We start from the raw sequence: 17,164 nt of genomic DNA on the forward strand, positions 1-17,164 counted from the left end.
TATTTGTTGTATCAAAGCAATTATCCATTATATACCCATACAATCTTGTATCCACCATCCACCGCATCTAGCAAATGTTTAACTAGCATCTAGCAGTGATCCAACATGTGTCCAGCAAAGGTTTAACTAGCGTCTAGCAGTGATCCAACATGTGTTCAGCAAAAGTTTAACTAGCGTCTAGCAGTGATCCAACATGTGTTCAGCAAAAGTTTAACTAGCGTCTAGCAGTGATCCAACATGTGTCCAGCAAAGGTTTAACTAGCGTCTAGCAGTGATCCAACATGTGTCCAGCAAAGGTTTAACTAGCGTCTAGCAGTGATCCAACATGTGTCCAGCAAAGGTTTAACTAGCATCTAGCAGTGATCCAACATGTGTTCAGCAAAACTTTAACTAGCGTCTAGCAGTGATCCAACATGTGTCCAGCAAAGGTTTAACTAGCATCTAGCAGTGATCCAACATGTGTCCCAGTAAAGGTTTAACTAGCGTCCAGCAGTGATCCAACATGTTTCCAGCAAATGTTTAACTACCGTCTAGCAGTGATCCACCATGTGTTCAGCAAAGGTTCAACTAGCGTCTAGCAGTGATCCATCATGTGTCTAGCAAATGTTAAACTATCGTCTAGCAGTGATCCAACATTTGTCTAGCAAATGTTTAACTAGCGTCTAGCAGTGATCCAACATGTCACCAAGAAAATGACACAAGTCTTAATTTTGTGAGAACCTTGAAGCTTTACAATGTGGTAAATACAAGTGAACTTAGGTAAACAATAACATTTGTGTTGACCACACTGGTCAGCTGACATACACACACACACGACAGGTATGTAGTACATCAGTGTCTGGTTCTAGAGATGGAGACAAACATGCACAATGTTACAAGAAAATACACAAAGTTAATAACCTATAAGTGTTCATATTGTGAGACCCCAGACGCTGTCATTACAACAAAGAAACAGCTAAAAGCACATCTTAAACTCTGGCACCCAGGTAACGATCCAGCACACACGAAGTAACAAAGACGAAGAGGACTAGTCCAACCAAAATTACAACTACGGGTGGATGGGTGATAGATACTTGAGTGGTAGGTGTGGGGTGATGGGTGGATGGATGATAGATAGATGAGTGGTAGGTGTGGGGTGATGGGTGGATGGATGATAGATAGATGAGTGGTAGGTGTGGGGTGATGGGTGGATGGATGATAGATAGATGAGTGGTAAATGATGGATGGATACAATAATGGCCCTCAAACAGACAAACTTGATAAAACTAACACTGGCGACAGAAATCAATTAAGACACATACAAGACACATGTAAAACACCTTTAAGACACATTTAAGGCTTATTGAAGAAGCGCTTCCACATTTCGTATGTAAGATATATTAAACACATACATGATTTAAACGTGTGTGTTAAAAAAACCAGTTGTATTAATGCAATAACTATCAACTTCGTAAGAGATTGTATCGGGAAAATAGCAAGCTGCTATAAATTTCCACACGTCTAGCTAAGTACTGGTAGGATTTCAATTTAATTATGAAATAACAGTAGAAATGACGTGGCTTACTGATGTGATAAATATCATACAGTGTTACATTCATTGAAAATATTACAATCTATATTAATTAATTACGCAATTAGGCTAGAATGAATGGTTCTAATAAACGTATTCTATTTGTAGTTAAATTTATATGGTATTAACTATGTGTAATGTGTATTATATACAACTATCAAGTGCGTTCTATGAACATGTAACATTATTATGGCATACTAACTCTACGAATTATTTCCCATTAATTTTATGTATACAGTAGAAGAGAGACAACAGAACTTTAATACACATTGACAGTCTTTTCAAAAAGTGCACACTTTATTCAAACGACAAATGTCTAATTTAAAAAAAAGAACAGAAATACTATGCGTTTGATACTTATATACTTTGTGCTTATTTTTTGTTAATTCGAAAAATATTTTCAAAATAAAAAAAAAAACGCATTGATTTCATTTATAAACGCTCCGAGATTAATTTACAAATATTTTAAGGACAAGAGAAATCTTCCGTTTAACTACATTGATCATTTGAAGTGTTATTAAGAGGCGCAACATGTGGAATACTGATCAATTTGATCATCAAGGTGGTTTTAGCACACCACAAGCAGAGGATAAAAAGAAAGGAAGTAAACGAAGCAGCAGTATTGCTCCTAGGACTGACGCACAGATCCTAACAGCTAAACATGACGATGACGTTTTTGTGTCAGGAAATTTAGAACTCTCTATGCTAACACTTGTGGGCCTGATTACATCAGTTAATGAATCACCAACTAGAATAGATTACATGATATATGATATGACAGGACCCCCTATTGAAGTCAGATTTTTTAACACAGCAGACGATAATGAAAACCCTAATAGCAAAGAGTCCACCACACACCCAACAAACATTTATGTCAGGATCTCTGGTAACCTTCGTGGATTTGGAGGCAAAAGAACAGTAAATGCCATTAAAATCACTCCCCTCACTGATATAAACGAACTCACATATCACATTTTGGATGTTATTCATGCAAACGGTAGTTCAGAAAAGATTTCTCGTTCTAGCCAAGCCGGTAACAAGCAGCCGACAATGGGTAAGATGGATACAGGCAGAGAAACACAGATCCCTGTGTTGACTACAATACAGGCACAGATTCAAATGATCATCACAAACAAAACATTAGAAAATGGTGACAATGGTTGCAGCATTGATGAGATTTGCCAGCAGTTAAAAAGTGTGGCCCCCAAAGCTATCAGGGACGCTATTGAGTTTTTAAGTGGTGAAGGGCATATTTATTCAACAATAGATGATGAACATTTCAGTTCAACTGATTAACTGCAGAATTATCACATGTATATTATGAATGAATCTTCTTAAATAAACACAGGTTTACAATTTAAAAAAAAAAAAAAAAAAAAAAAAAAAAAAAAAAATTGGTCATTATTATTTAAAAAAATAAAATTCAAAAAAATAGAAATAAAAGACTCAGGGGTCGGCAACCTGCGGCTGACGAGCCCAATGCGGCTCTTTTGATGTCGATTTGCGCCTCTCCAGTTCCATAACAATTACATTCTTTTATTTTCAAAACTCAAAAAAATAGTATACGGTAAAAACAAAAACAATTTTAAACAAAATTTAAAAAATGAGAATAGTTGGATTAGAGCGTATAGGAACAGCTGACAGCCGCTGGGCATTAGACCCAGCACCACAACTGTGCTGTGGCCAGCCCCGTGTCAATTATTACATACTTTCCATTACCCAAGGGCACATATAATTGTTAGTGGCTCTTTAAAAGTGGGGACATTTTGTAGACTGTAACTTTTGGCATTCCGTCTAAAAAGGTTGCCGACCCGAGCCATATCATATTCACTCGACAACGCTCTAAACCCCAAGAGAAAGAAACAAACAGGTAATTAGATTTTAATGTGATGCTAAATATAAGTCACATTACCTCATTTTAATGTCAGATCAACACATTGGGGAAAGTGTTCAACCAACTATATAAGTTACTTCCCTTAACCTAATTAAAATAACAAAATGTGAAGTGATAAAAACACTTGTTTTAACATATATATATATATATATATATATATATATATATATATATATATATATATATATATATATATATATATATATATATATATATACGTTTATCATTGTTATCAACTGAATGATTCAACTATGTAATCACGGCATTTACATCGTAGCTGTGTTTTAGGTGAATTTGCAACTGCAAAAGATTTATAAGATTCACACTATAGACGACGATTTAAAATGTAACATTTTACTCTACATAACACCCCTGTTACGTTTAAAAAAAAATATATTTCCAAATTTATTTCAGCAAGAGTTATTATTCCATACCACTTAACCCAAAGCCACACAATACATGTATAAACCAGGTTCTATTATTGTAACTTTTTTGGCCTATAACCTCTGTCTACAGAATAGCAAATTACTAATAATACATTCTTTAAAAACAATTAGGTTTATAATGTTGAAAACATATATTTGTATATGTTCTAAAAATACCACAATTTTAAAATACTAAACTCTTTTTGCTGTTTATTGTGTTTAAAATTGTTTAAGGGATTTAACTTTAAATGACGTTCTAAAATCCTGCACGAAAAACAAGTGAAACAACATCTACTTTAACGGTACTTTAGACGAAACTTCTCACTAGTTATTTAAAAAAAATACTAATAAATTAAAGGTTTTGTCAGGGAAGTTGAGACAACAATACATGGTCGCCGTTGTTCAGGCTAACAATAACAAAATAGAAATCATAAGTTCATGAACACATGTTAACAATGATCGTACGTTAACTTGTAATTTTAGAATAGCTGACACACTTGGGTTTTCATCTGGTTTTATTACATATGTAGCTTTTTATTTCAAGTTGAAAATTAGTATGTGCGTTGTATACGATGTACATATAGAAGTAGTTCGCACATTGTTACCCGTTGATTAAATGTAAGCATTACGAGAAAGGCAACCAAACATTGACACCCACATAGATCTTTTTTTTTTAATGATCGCACATTATTTATTAACAAAATGCAGACTATTGAGTAAACCATACTGGGTTATTTTGTTTAAAACATGCATGCTATTTTAGTTGTACATGTTTCAGTTAGATAAACAATTATATATAGTTAAATTGCTTAAAAACGGTGATGTTGCTTTACACATATTTTAAAGATCAACAAAACGTCCGGTTAAACTATCTGCGTTATCGCTACCGTGTCATTTTTTTTCTTGCAATAAAAAAAAACAAAAAAAAAAACAAAGCTTTAACGAATTTTAAAAACAGAACGTATATGTAACGTAGTATCAGATGATGGTTTATGGGGAGTTATCACATTAAAATGATAGTCAAACATCATGTAGAATTATCAAATTACAATGATAGCCAAACATCATGTAGAATTATCAAATTAAAATAATAGCCAAACATCATGTGGAATCATCACAGCGGTTTGACTATACTCTTTTTGTTGTAGTTCTATTGAGAAAATAGTATTGTAGTAAAAATGGAATAAATTATAAAACTGAAATAAGTTTGGCAAATTAAAAGACAATTACGACATTACCATGGATACGATGTACAGAAAAATCAGAAACGTCTATGTTCTATTGTGTAAATCATGTTTTTTTGCGACTACATAGGCACTTAAAACATCTGACAATGTCACAATCTTGATTCAAGTTTATTCATAGTGTTCATCAATCAAGTAAAATGTTTAATATGTTGTTTTATTATTACTTCCCATGTATCTCGTATAACAATATTCAAGGGAATTAACCTTTTAAAAATCCCTTTAGTATAAACAACCATAATATGCAGTTACATTCTTTAATAAAACCACCATATTAAAATTATTTATATTTTCTAATAAAACTTGTTAAACTTAAAAACATAAAATTATCTTTCAATTATTAATAAAATAAAAATTAAAACGCTATTAAAAATGTATAAGGCTAGTTGTTTTATTTGCTTTTTCTTTGATATACGAAATCTTCATTTTTGACAGCGGTTTCAGGGTACTGCAAAGTAATGGTGTTATTTTGTCTTTTTTTTTCGTTTTTCAATCAAATCTCTTCCTAAGTCAAGAGTCAATAAATAGTAAAGTAAATATGCATTTCTTTGAATGGTTAGCTACAACACAGTTTACATGTGTTGATTTGTAGCCCTGGGTGACACTATAGTAGGTGTTTACTGATGGGGGAATTCTATAAACATACGCATTGGCTTATTCAGGATAACAATCCTTATTCCATACACAAATTAATCTCATAATCCTAACTAATCTTCAGTCCGACTTAACCATCTCCTAACAAAACACCTAACAATATCTAACTACAACTGCTTCCTAAACACGCCTATCCGCTAACACTGGACTGATCAACCCATCTCTAACGCCATCTTTCTCCAACTGCCCACATGCCAATGGTCAGCTGACCGTAGCACGTGACCGGTCAAGTTCTGCTACAATTCTATTGGTTCTCCTTGACTGACCAATGTCTACCTGACCTACCTATTCTACCTGACCCACGCTATTCTATTGATATGAATTGTTATGAGCTACAAGCAGTAATTAAAAACATTTAGCACAAATAAATAATGACTAGACTTTTGGCTTTGAATTTATTAGTGTAATGTTATTCGTACCTATTTCAAGTAACAGTTCCGTATAGCAATGTATTAAACTTTATGATCGATTCAGGTGATATATATTGAAACCATGCACATCAATTAACTACTACATTGAAAAAAAACATACACCATGGTTAGTTTAGCTTTTTGAAGATCCCTAACCCCAGCAGTTTCATATATGCAATCCTTGAACCTTTCTTAATAATAATATTGTCTACACTGAGAAAATTCAGTCGGAATCATATGAGGCGGGTGTGTGTTTTGACCTACGCCAAACCCCTTAGACGGACTCACCGAACCCCTGGGATTTGATCGAACCAGGTTTAGAAGCCACTGAGCTAGAATACTTTCTGTGTACGTCAATGATAAGCGGTTCATGATTTGGCTTTGATATATATGCGGCTCACAAAATAAAGATAGCATGCTGTCTATTGTGCTATTTTGTAAGCGGAAACTATTCGATGTGTTGATGACGTTGTACTTAAAGCAGTGGCGTGACTGTGGATGGGCGGGTGGGGCGGTTGCCCCGGGTTTCGATCCAAAGGGGGCGCCAAAATGGGAAGAAACATTAATATACAAGCTATTTTTAAGCTGAAGTATCGAATTATACAAAGTCAAAGTAACAAACTAAACGGTTACAAGTTTTAACACTGATTTCTATATCAATGTTGAGGCACCACAAATATTACGGGATAGTAACTGGTAAGAAGCGCCACAAGAATTTATATATGGAGGTAGGGACGTTTTTTTTTTTTTTACATAGACGGGAATAACTATTTAGACACAATTAAGTAAAACACAGGAGAGGGGTAGAATAGTTTAGAATATTATCTAATTTAAGCAGTCTCAGTAGGTAGGAGTAAGTACCAATTACATAGCCGACCAATCAAAAGAGAGATGAGCAGTCACGGTCAGTTGGTCAGAGATAGCGTCAGTTGGCAGTCAAGCGTGTTGAAAGTCAGTCGAGTGTTAGAAGCAGTTGAGCAGAGATAAGTCAGTTAAGTTACAATTGTGGTGTTTTAGTTGATAGAAGTGTGAATATATCTTCAAGAAAAAATGCAATATGTTTTATTGAATGAGAAGTGTAGTATACTAGATATTGATATAATTAAGACTTTGGTATTTGAAATTGTGTAAAAATAAAAACGTTATTTTATTGAACTTGGAACAGTGCCAGTGGTGCTATATTTCACAATGAAGAAACTCTCAGGCCTCACATAAGAAAGTCAATCCCCACACACATATACAAACAGTATGTATAAACATTCTCACACCACAACATATGGTAGAGCTGTGGAATGTTCAGCCAGTACAGAAGTGTGTGAATTTAGCGGATTAGCACAAAGTGGAGAAAAAAATGGCGCTGTCGACTTAATGTGAAAAGATAAGAACCTTATTTAATCGCTTTAAACGTATGAGATTAGACCTGTGCAGGATTTTGTTTGTACCAGATGTGTTTCTGTCTTCTGGGTTTCATGTGTTACTCATGTATGTTCATTCTTATAGTCCAGTGCAGTTATTAGATCTATTTTTAGTAACACATCACAAGCACTAATGTGAGTATACATGTTGGATATATAGATTTTACTATAGTTTGTATGTGCTATGTAACTGGGATACATTATATAGATTTACAATTAGTAAGTCAGCTTTCAGCTTTTCTCAATAGTAAGTATGTCAGCAAAAAAAAAAAAATAGCAGGAAAACAAGATTTATTTTGACCGGCGAATGCACGTTTATTTCATTTACCGACATAAGCACTTTCTTTGCTTACACAGACCGTGAGATCGTTTTGACAGATTGGGCGAATCACGTGACATAATTATCCAATCAGACGCTGAGATGGATTTAAAAGTCACTGTCCTAGTCTGGTTTGTTATTTCCCTAAAACTTTTTTCTTTTTTTTTTTTGAAGGAATTAGACACGACCAATAAATATAAATTAAAATATATAAATGTATAAATCTATAAAATACGTATAAGATCTTCTGAGCGAACGAAGCTTTTGCTAAATAATGCCCATTAATTGTATGTAGCCAACTAATTTTCAGAGCATTTAAATAGCTTGTCGCTATACATTTTTATTTTTTGTAATTTTTTTTTATTTTCTACATTTTAGTGGTTCATATTTTATGAAGTAGACATGACAAAAACTATTTGCTTTAAAATACCACAAGTAGGTCGCGATATCCGAAAGACGATTTTCTGCCCTGTGAAAGCAGACGTCAGGGACCACAATGTACAGACAAAACCATGCTGAGAAAACGAAGGATAGTTCTTTATCCTACTACCTCCCCTTAAATTCAAATAGTTAAACACGTTTTTGTCTCCCCTTCCCCCTGATGTCCCTAACTAGATCTACTAACTCTATGATTGTAAACATTTCTTGAACCACAGCTCATCAGACTGTTAGTGTGATAGCATCTAGCATATTATCTCCTGTTCTGTTATTAAAAATAGTAATCTAACGAATGATTTATATAGTTTCAAAATTGTTTAGTTCATTCTAATGACAAATTAAACATCTAATTAAATTTAAAAATAGATACCATTGTATTGTAATTGAAGTGGGACGTTTGAACTAAATTGTGCATTAGAAGTTGGTTAAATTTAGGTAAAAGATTTGAAACTAATCAGCAAGCAAACAGTCGTTGCAAACTAAAAGAAAAGCTTGCAAAACAAAATCAAAATAAAATGCTATAGCAATAAGCTTTTAAATTTGATGAAATGATAAGAAAATAAAACGAATCTAAAATTGGCCCCTGGCGTGTGCGAACGTTGGCTTTGATCTATCCGCAAGTCCGGATGGAGGGATGGGAGGTGGGGGTCGTGTTTCTCAATTTCAATTTATTTCAATTTATTCAATTACGGTAACAATAATAGTCACGAAGCCCTTTTTTTCCCCATTGGCCGTTTTAAAATAAACAAATAAAACAACAATTTAATAACAGCATTAAAAGCAATTGCATAGTACCGACATAGCAGTAACCTAGCACCAAAAATGTGGAACAAAGTAATGGTATTACATTGTTATGATATAAAATGAGATAAAATAAGAATATCATAGATGAATGAGAAATGTTTCAATGAGTCAGTTAGAGAGGTCATTAAATAATTGTTGTTTTAGTTTAGATTTGAATTTGAATATGTTAAGTTTAAAATGCGTCCTTGTTTTAGCTGAAATCACTTTTTTTTTAAATTAGGGAATTTCGTAAATTGTAGCTTTTGGCTTTTCCGTCGCAAAAGGTTGCCGACCCCTGCCCTAGGGGTGGGGAGTTATTGGGTGAGAATTAGAATTATAGCTAATATGAATGTATTATTGTTAAAAAAATTTATTTGGAACAAGCTCATTGATAGCAACAAATGTCAAGCTGAATGAATTGCTTGTATTAGAACAATGTATCCATTAAAGTCACTGTTTTCAAAATAGTATAACCTGAGAGACTTTTGATGTATATTAGCTTGACTACACATTTTGAATTTGTTCTAAAACCTTTAAATAGTTTTGTCTGATAATTCATACTGTTACCATTTTTGTTTTAAATATATCTTTCTAAAATTTACTAAAACTGACAGCTCAGTAATTTGCTTTGCGTTGTCTCCCTTGTAATTTTTTTCATTTAAAAACTGTAAAGGTCTTTGGCAGAGATGCATTTAAATTTAAAAAAAAAAAGAAAAGAAAAAAAACAAACACATTTGTTCCAGACAGTATCTTTACAGATTTAGAACTCTAAGCAATACATTATGAAATATTAATTGTAATGGTATAACTGTAAAATATGTGTATAAAGTTTAAATTGCGTTATTATTATTATTTTTTAACTGTGAAACACCGCAACATTGATAAAAAAAAAATATCTCAGGTTACGGGTGTCCATAAATGACGTCACACTCTTAGGATAGGAGGAAAGTGGGGGGTCAGTAATTTTGAGACGGATTGATGAGGGGGAGGGGGGTTGTTCAGATGGTGTGACGTCACAATTTTGCATTATAAAAAGCGTTGCTAGAAAACGAATTTAGCCGTTATTTCGCGTTTAAAAAACGGTTTGAATAAATTATAAAAAAACATTGATTTAAACACTTTATGTTGACAGAGCTGACACAAGAAATGGGAAAACATCACTGTTTTAAGGAACATACATCTTGAGGGGGGGGGGGGGGGGGAAGGAGTTGTAGGCTGAGTGTGACGTCATTTTAGGGTGGGGTCTGGATTTTTTTGACGATGTGTGACTAAGGGAGCGAGGGGGGAGGTAAAAATCGTAAAAATAACGTTAGGTCATTTATGGATGACCCCTAAATAAGTGTTGTTGTTTTTTTTTTGCCTTGCTTAAGATGGAAAAATCAATCATTATAAAATGTAATTGAGAGAAAAAAATTAGTGGTAAATCTATAGTTATTCCTCAAACTTTAGAGATTTACAGTACCAGTGAAAGGTAAATACACCATATTTATATTTATGCATACTCGTAATTAAAAAATGTAATCATATTTTTGTAAACATATTTAAAATCAAATTCAAATTCAGTATAAAATATAACATTGGGGCACTACTGCATACATTTACGCAAATTATGTGGGTCGGACTTGAAATACATTGTGTGACTGTAGACTCGTGTATGTCCTTTAATTAAATACATTACACTCTACAAACTTCTAGGATGTTATTGATTTGGCAAATATGTTGTTAACGCAGAACTACAAAGGAAAAGTACGGAGATGTTTCCACTAAATGTTGACTCAAGAGTTATACAACAATAAATTATGGCATCAATTCTAAGGCGTCTGTAATTTGTAAGAAACACTATCCTTTCAAAGGGAGATGTAATACTACGGCTCTATGAAAATGCCCTGTCCGACTTTGAGCACATAATCACCCCCCCCCCCCTCTGCCTGAGCTTTGTGTTTATGTTGTCCAGCAATACCCAGATCCGAAACAAGCTATATAATTTCTTGAGAAAATAAAAGAGAAAGTTAAAGCCAGTGACGAAGTCAAATGTTTTGTGTATGACTACAGTGGGTAAAATATATCTCCGGTATAAAGAATTCCCTCCAGTGAAGACCCTAATGGAAGAGTGAGCTAAGATTTTAAATGATAGAGATGGAGTGACCACAGTACATGGACGTTTCTATGAACTAACGAGCAACTATCATAAACTAACGAGCAACCATGCTCAGTACTATCAAGTGGCCCTTAGATTCTTAGGCTGCACACACCTGATAGACATGCCAAAAACCGAGCAGGTACAGAGGGCTTTTAATATTGGTTTATTTAGCAGCTGTAATAGACGAGGGTGTATCCAATTTTGGTGAGCTCCTTGCCCATGATATCTTGGCATACTTGAAGGGCACATATAAAGAATGGCTGGTTGATCTTCTGTATGCCTTTAACAGCGGAGATATTGACAACTTCATAGGACTGAAGGATAAATTGTCTACTCAGCCGGATCTGAAAGTCAATGAACTTGTAACTAGGAAACAAGATCAATCTGTTATGTTTGATGGAGATGACATTCCAAAGGCCAGCAACAGATACACAACGGACATTTGATAGTATTGCCCAGACTGTCAACATTAACACAAATCTGGTTGAGCTGTTAGTCATGAAAGCTGTGAGGCTTGGGTTAGTGAGAGAATCTATTGACGAAATAGAACAGAAATGTCACATGACATGGGTACAGCCTAAAGGATCGCAAACAGATTTCCGGCATGCATACTCGCCTTGAGTTGTTTGGAAAAGATATTGGCTTGATGGAACGCCTGGTACAAACAACTACTTATGGTATTCTTAAATAATTATTGAGGCAGTATTTCATTTTTTCTTCTTTTTTTAAACTCTGTTTTGTTTTAGATCGATTTTTTTCTTTAACCATAAACAACTGCAAGTATATAAGTATAAATAAAGCTAGGTTGCTTTATTATATGTAAAGAAATAATAGTTACGATTTTAAGTTTAGATACCTTGTTGGGTAAATATATAATTTGGTCACTTATCATTTGTTTAAATGCCCTTGCAATACATTATAATTGAATTGATTTTTTTAAAAAGTTCATTTTAACAAAAGAACAATTAACATAAGGGACAGTTGTAATGGTCAATACAATTATGTTCACCAGTGTGACTTGTTGGGATTAAAATGCTTAACATGTTGTCTTTAATCGCCACATAACATGTTGTCTACATTAGACACATAACATGTTGTCTTTAATCAACACATAACATGTTGTCTTCAATCGACGTATAATATGTTATCTACACTCGACACATAACATGTTGTCTTTAATCGACACATAACCTATTGTCTACATTAGACAGAGAGAGAAAGATATTGGTGTGAGGGGATAGGTTTTGGTGCAGTCCTTCAAATGCAATTTATTTGATTGTGTATGTGTGTGTGAGTGGGGGTGACACATTGAAGTGTGATGGAAAATACATTTTTTTTCGAACGGACTCATTGCAGTTGTATTTTATTTTCAACTGTATTAAATAACACTGTCAGTTATCTAGTACCAGTGAAGTTTGAAGACACCATCAAATAAAAATAAATTTAAACTTAGTGACCTTATTTAATCTACACCAGACACACAGACAACATAACAACCATACATACACCGTATTCCCATCTTTACTTATATCTATAGATAAGCTATTGGTTAAAAAATATTGACTTTCTGAATTATAATACATGAAAGATAGCTCCAACGTTTAGTGAAATATTGAGTGCAATATTTGTGGAGTACATAATTTCATATATATATATATATATATATATATATATATATATATATATATATATATATATATATATATATGTGTTTTTTCTAACATTTTGTAATTTATCGAGAGTAGAAAATTAACCACACGTACATGAAAACAAAAACTTTTTAAAAACATTCTTTCATTTTTTTTTAACTTCAAACTTTGACTTTCAATCAAATAAAACGTAAATGAAAACACATAATTAAGTTGCGTCTCTTCATTTATTTGACTGAAGTAAATCGGTGCACCGAAATGGTTCATTTTACAATTTAAACCACAGTTGTTAGTTAATTCGCGTTTTTAATCGACAAGTTTTGATCTTTGAGTTTATGACTGTCAGATTCTGATAATAAAGTAAATTGTATAAAAAAAAATAGCCATCATGTAGAGAATAGTGGCACTGGCAGCAATATTATCCAACACTTATTAAAACATATTTCTCCACATTCTAAAGATGGTTCTGCACAACCTTAGCCATACATTCCCCCGTGTAGCTACCCATGTCTAGGGAAGTTAAGAAAAAACGTGTAACGGGTAGCTCATCATCTGGTGAAACATACCTCACAATCACAGTCAGCTAATCAATTTTCGTCCGTTTTTACGGTTCTTTAATCACACATGGTTTATTCTTAATTAGTCAAATAAAAAGAAATAATAACACGCAGTAACGTCTATTCCTGATTCTCTTGTTTGGCTAGAAAGAAAATGATTTGCTGTTATTGATCTGCTCTGCTTGTTGGCAGTCTATTGTTGAGTCATTTTGGGGCTTGTTTTTTTTAATATCACTTTTTAATACAAAACTAAACTTGCATATCAGTTGCAATTTATTTAATTTAAACTGTACAAGGGAGATAACATTAGGGAACGTGCATAATAATCGCTTTCTAATTCGTTATAATAAAGAATTAAAACGCTTTATGAAAAAATACGGATAAATTTTAGTAATCTACTTTATTTCTTTAAAACTGTGAAGATTATGAAGCAGCATGCTTATTTTAAATTTAAAAGGTATATAATATTATATTTTAAAACAGTGATCTTTGCGCATACATGTTTCTGAAAAATGCAAAACATGACATTCAACGACGTTCGGACCTGTTGCATTACATGGGAAACAATTTTTTTTTCAGAGAAAATATTAACCTGTACAATGTATCGATATGATTATGTCATAATCATAACTAGGAAAGCAAGGGTCTCACATAGACGTTGTCAGGATCGTGTGATATACTGGTAGGCCAGGGGTCGGCAACCTGCGGCTCGCGAGCCGCATGCGGCTCTTTTGATATCAAGATGCGGCTCTCAAGCTCCTTGAACAAATACTAACAATCTTAATAAAAAAATGAAATATTTGAAATAAAAAACATGTTAGTGGCTCTTTAAAACCAGGGAAATTTTAAAAATTGTAAATTTTGGCTCTTCCGCTTCAAAAGGTTGCCGACCCCTGTGGTAGGCAAACCGTACAGTACATATTCATTTAGTGAATGTTGATGTTACATCTGTTACATCGTCACCATCAAGTCGGCCAGCTTGCTATTTTGTTATTTTTTTTTAAATTAAGTAAACATACAATTCTATACAAAATTATCTTACATTACATTATATCTACTTATATAATTATACGTTACTCTTGCTGAAATGTGAAGATCAGCCAGTCTACATCTATTATTAGCAAATCCTAAATGTTGTTATAAGACTAATATATTCTGACAGACTGAAGTTAAATATAGGCCTACACATAGCGTGTCGTCCGCGTTATAGAAAGCCGAATACATATGTTGTAGTTGATGCGAACATAGTTTTCTGGGGGAATATTTATACCAGTGTCCGATAATAGAATCTTCTTTAAAAAAGGGGTGTTAGGTTACTGGTAGTTAACTAAATACACACATTCCTGTCTTAATGTCAATGCTAACCCTGTCCCTAACCCTAACACCAACCACTCTAGTCCTACCATACGCCTAACCCTAATTTCAAACCATAAAATTAGTCGAGGTTATAATTCTACTAACAACCCAACACACCTATTTTATTATCGGACATCAGTATCTAAAATCATCCGTTTCATGTAACAACGACACGTTTTGTTATAACAACAAGTGTAAGCATATAAACTACGTTATATCAAAAGCTGATTACATATATGTGATCAGTCACTTACAATTTCGTTTTTTTTTTCCGAAAATCTAAGGGAAACATCACAGATTATATAATGATTTGCCCAGGGCAAACTACCAACAATACTCCCCACACTGACACAGGTATACATATTGGTAAAAAAGAAAATATCCCCCCCCCCCCCCCGTTGAATAGTTATTCAAATCGTCAAAAAACGAAATGCCTGGGGAGCTTTTTACCGGTCACTGTCGCCTGATGTTTTTATATAGGTGTCAAACAATTGATGTTGAAATCAGTTAAATAAGGCCGTCTGTTTTCTTAACTTCGACAGTACGTAATTAAGTAAAATGAAGCTCAAAATGGTCTTTACAAAAAAAAGCCGTACCCAGTTCGCTGCACCCCCCCCCCCACCCCAAAAAAAACAAGATTGTTGCCGCGGGCGGCCACCCCACCCGCCCTTCCCTAGCTACGACTGTGCCCAACGTGTACACCATTTGATGTAGCAAGAATAAATATTATGGCAAACTAATTTTACGAATTATTTCCTATTGAGTGAATGTATAAAGTAGAAGAAAGACAACCGAACTGTAATACAAATTGGCATTCATTTCAAAAACTGCACAATTTATTTAAATTACAAAATTCTAGTTTATATTTTCAAAACTAATAATATTATACACTTGACAATTCTAACATTTCTTTTATTTGCAAAACATGTTTTAATGAAATCATATCAACGGTTAAATTTAGGGGAGATCACTCCCGGTTTATTTAGTTTTTACTTTCTCGTATATACGAAGTATAGAGAAAGTCTTGTAATCGGAAAAACATAATTTTGCAATGTTGTTCGTATGCCTGTGTGTGTTTATGTGTTTGTGTGTGTGTGTGTGTCTGTAGACGCAATAGCTTGGGTACTGATACAGCTAGGTCAGGGGTCGGCAACCTGCGGCTCGCGAGCCGCATGCGGCTCTTTTGGTGTCCAGTTGCGGCTCTTCAACTCCATGCACAAATATTAATAATTATTTTATTTTATTTTCAAAACTCATAAAAAATATTAGTCTGCAAAACTCGGTAATATAAACATTCACTATTGTATTATAATATTTAGTTACTCCCGATCTCAATGTACTTCCTATTACATTGTCCATTCCGAATTGAAACATTTAACTTCATAGTGGATATCACAAAGAAACTAAACCAGCTAATAATTAGTGTAAAACTGAAAGGAAAACCCGGACTAGAATCTATGTCTTGCTTGAAGAAGTGGTTTGTTTCGAAAAAAAATACTTTTTTTGTTGAATACATGGTGAGCGGTAAATTACTAAATTACGAAAAATCTGAAAAAAATATCGTTATGAAACCAATGCTACTATTCAATCACTTCAGCATTAATATAAACAAAATGAAGGATGTTTTCACTGAGAGATTTGAGAAATTCAAAACAAATGCAAGTACTCTGAGTTACATAGTAGATCCTCTCAACACAAATTCAAATGAGATTATTTCATTGTTTAAAGCTATTTATTTAAAATTACAAATATAATATATTTGTTTAGGTTTATATATATATATATATATATATATATATATATATATATATATATATATACATATATATATATATATATATATATATATATATATATATATATATATATATATATATATATATATATATATATATATATATATATCCTAAACAAATATACTATTGACATAAAAATGTTAGTGGCTCTTTAAAAACCGGGTAATGTTGTTAATTGTAACTTTTGGCTCTTTTGTCTCAAAAGGTTGCCGACCCCTGAGCTAGGTTGATGAAATTTCATTTTTAAGTATGTTATCAAAATATCAGATCCGTATCAACGTTTGAGCGATTTTGATAACCGGAACAGGTACTTTTTCTACTTTTTAAATGCCTATAACTTGAGTGCTATTTCAAATAGATAAATGAAAATTGTATATGTAAGTAAAAGATCTAATTATCTAATTTCTTACAAATTTTGAGTAATTTCCGTTGACCGGAAGTAGTAATTTACGCTATTTCCGATTTCTCAAAAAACTAATGTAAATTTATAAAGTACTAATAATATTGCGCACTA

General features: G+C 33.2%; 1 protein-coding gene and 1 pseudogene across 1 annotated transcript; both read left to right on the plus strand.

Annotated features, from left to right (window-relative positions):
- Positions 1-2,094: 2,094 nt before the first annotated feature.
- Positions 2,095-2,917, plus strand: LOC131949085 (replication protein A 32 kDa subunit-like). The gene has a single exon (XM_059310848.1). The coding sequence runs from the start codon at positions 2,102-2,104 to the stop codon at positions 2,864-2,866; it is 765 nt and encodes a 254-aa protein (XP_059166831.1). The 5' UTR covers positions 2,095-2,101; the 3' UTR covers positions 2,867-2,917.
- A 7,951-nt stretch (positions 2,918-10,868) lies between these two features.
- On the plus strand, positions 10,869-11,983 carry LOC131949086 (26S proteasome non-ATPase regulatory subunit 13-like; annotated as a pseudogene).
- Positions 11,984-17,164: the final 5,181 nt, after the last annotated feature.

The sequence above is a fragment of the Physella acuta genome, unplaced genomic scaffold (assembly GCF_028476545.2).
Source record: "Physella acuta isolate Inbredline_101_S28 unplaced genomic scaffold, ASM2847654v3 ptg000673l, whole genome shotgun sequence".
Lineage (NCBI taxonomy): Eukaryota > Metazoa > Mollusca > Gastropoda > Physidae > Physella > Physella acuta.

Coding starts and splice junctions, on each gene's coding strand:
- LOC131949085 (XM_059310848.1), top strand. CDS start 2,102: ATGTGGAATACTGATCAATTTGATCATCAAGGTGGTTTTAGCACACCA.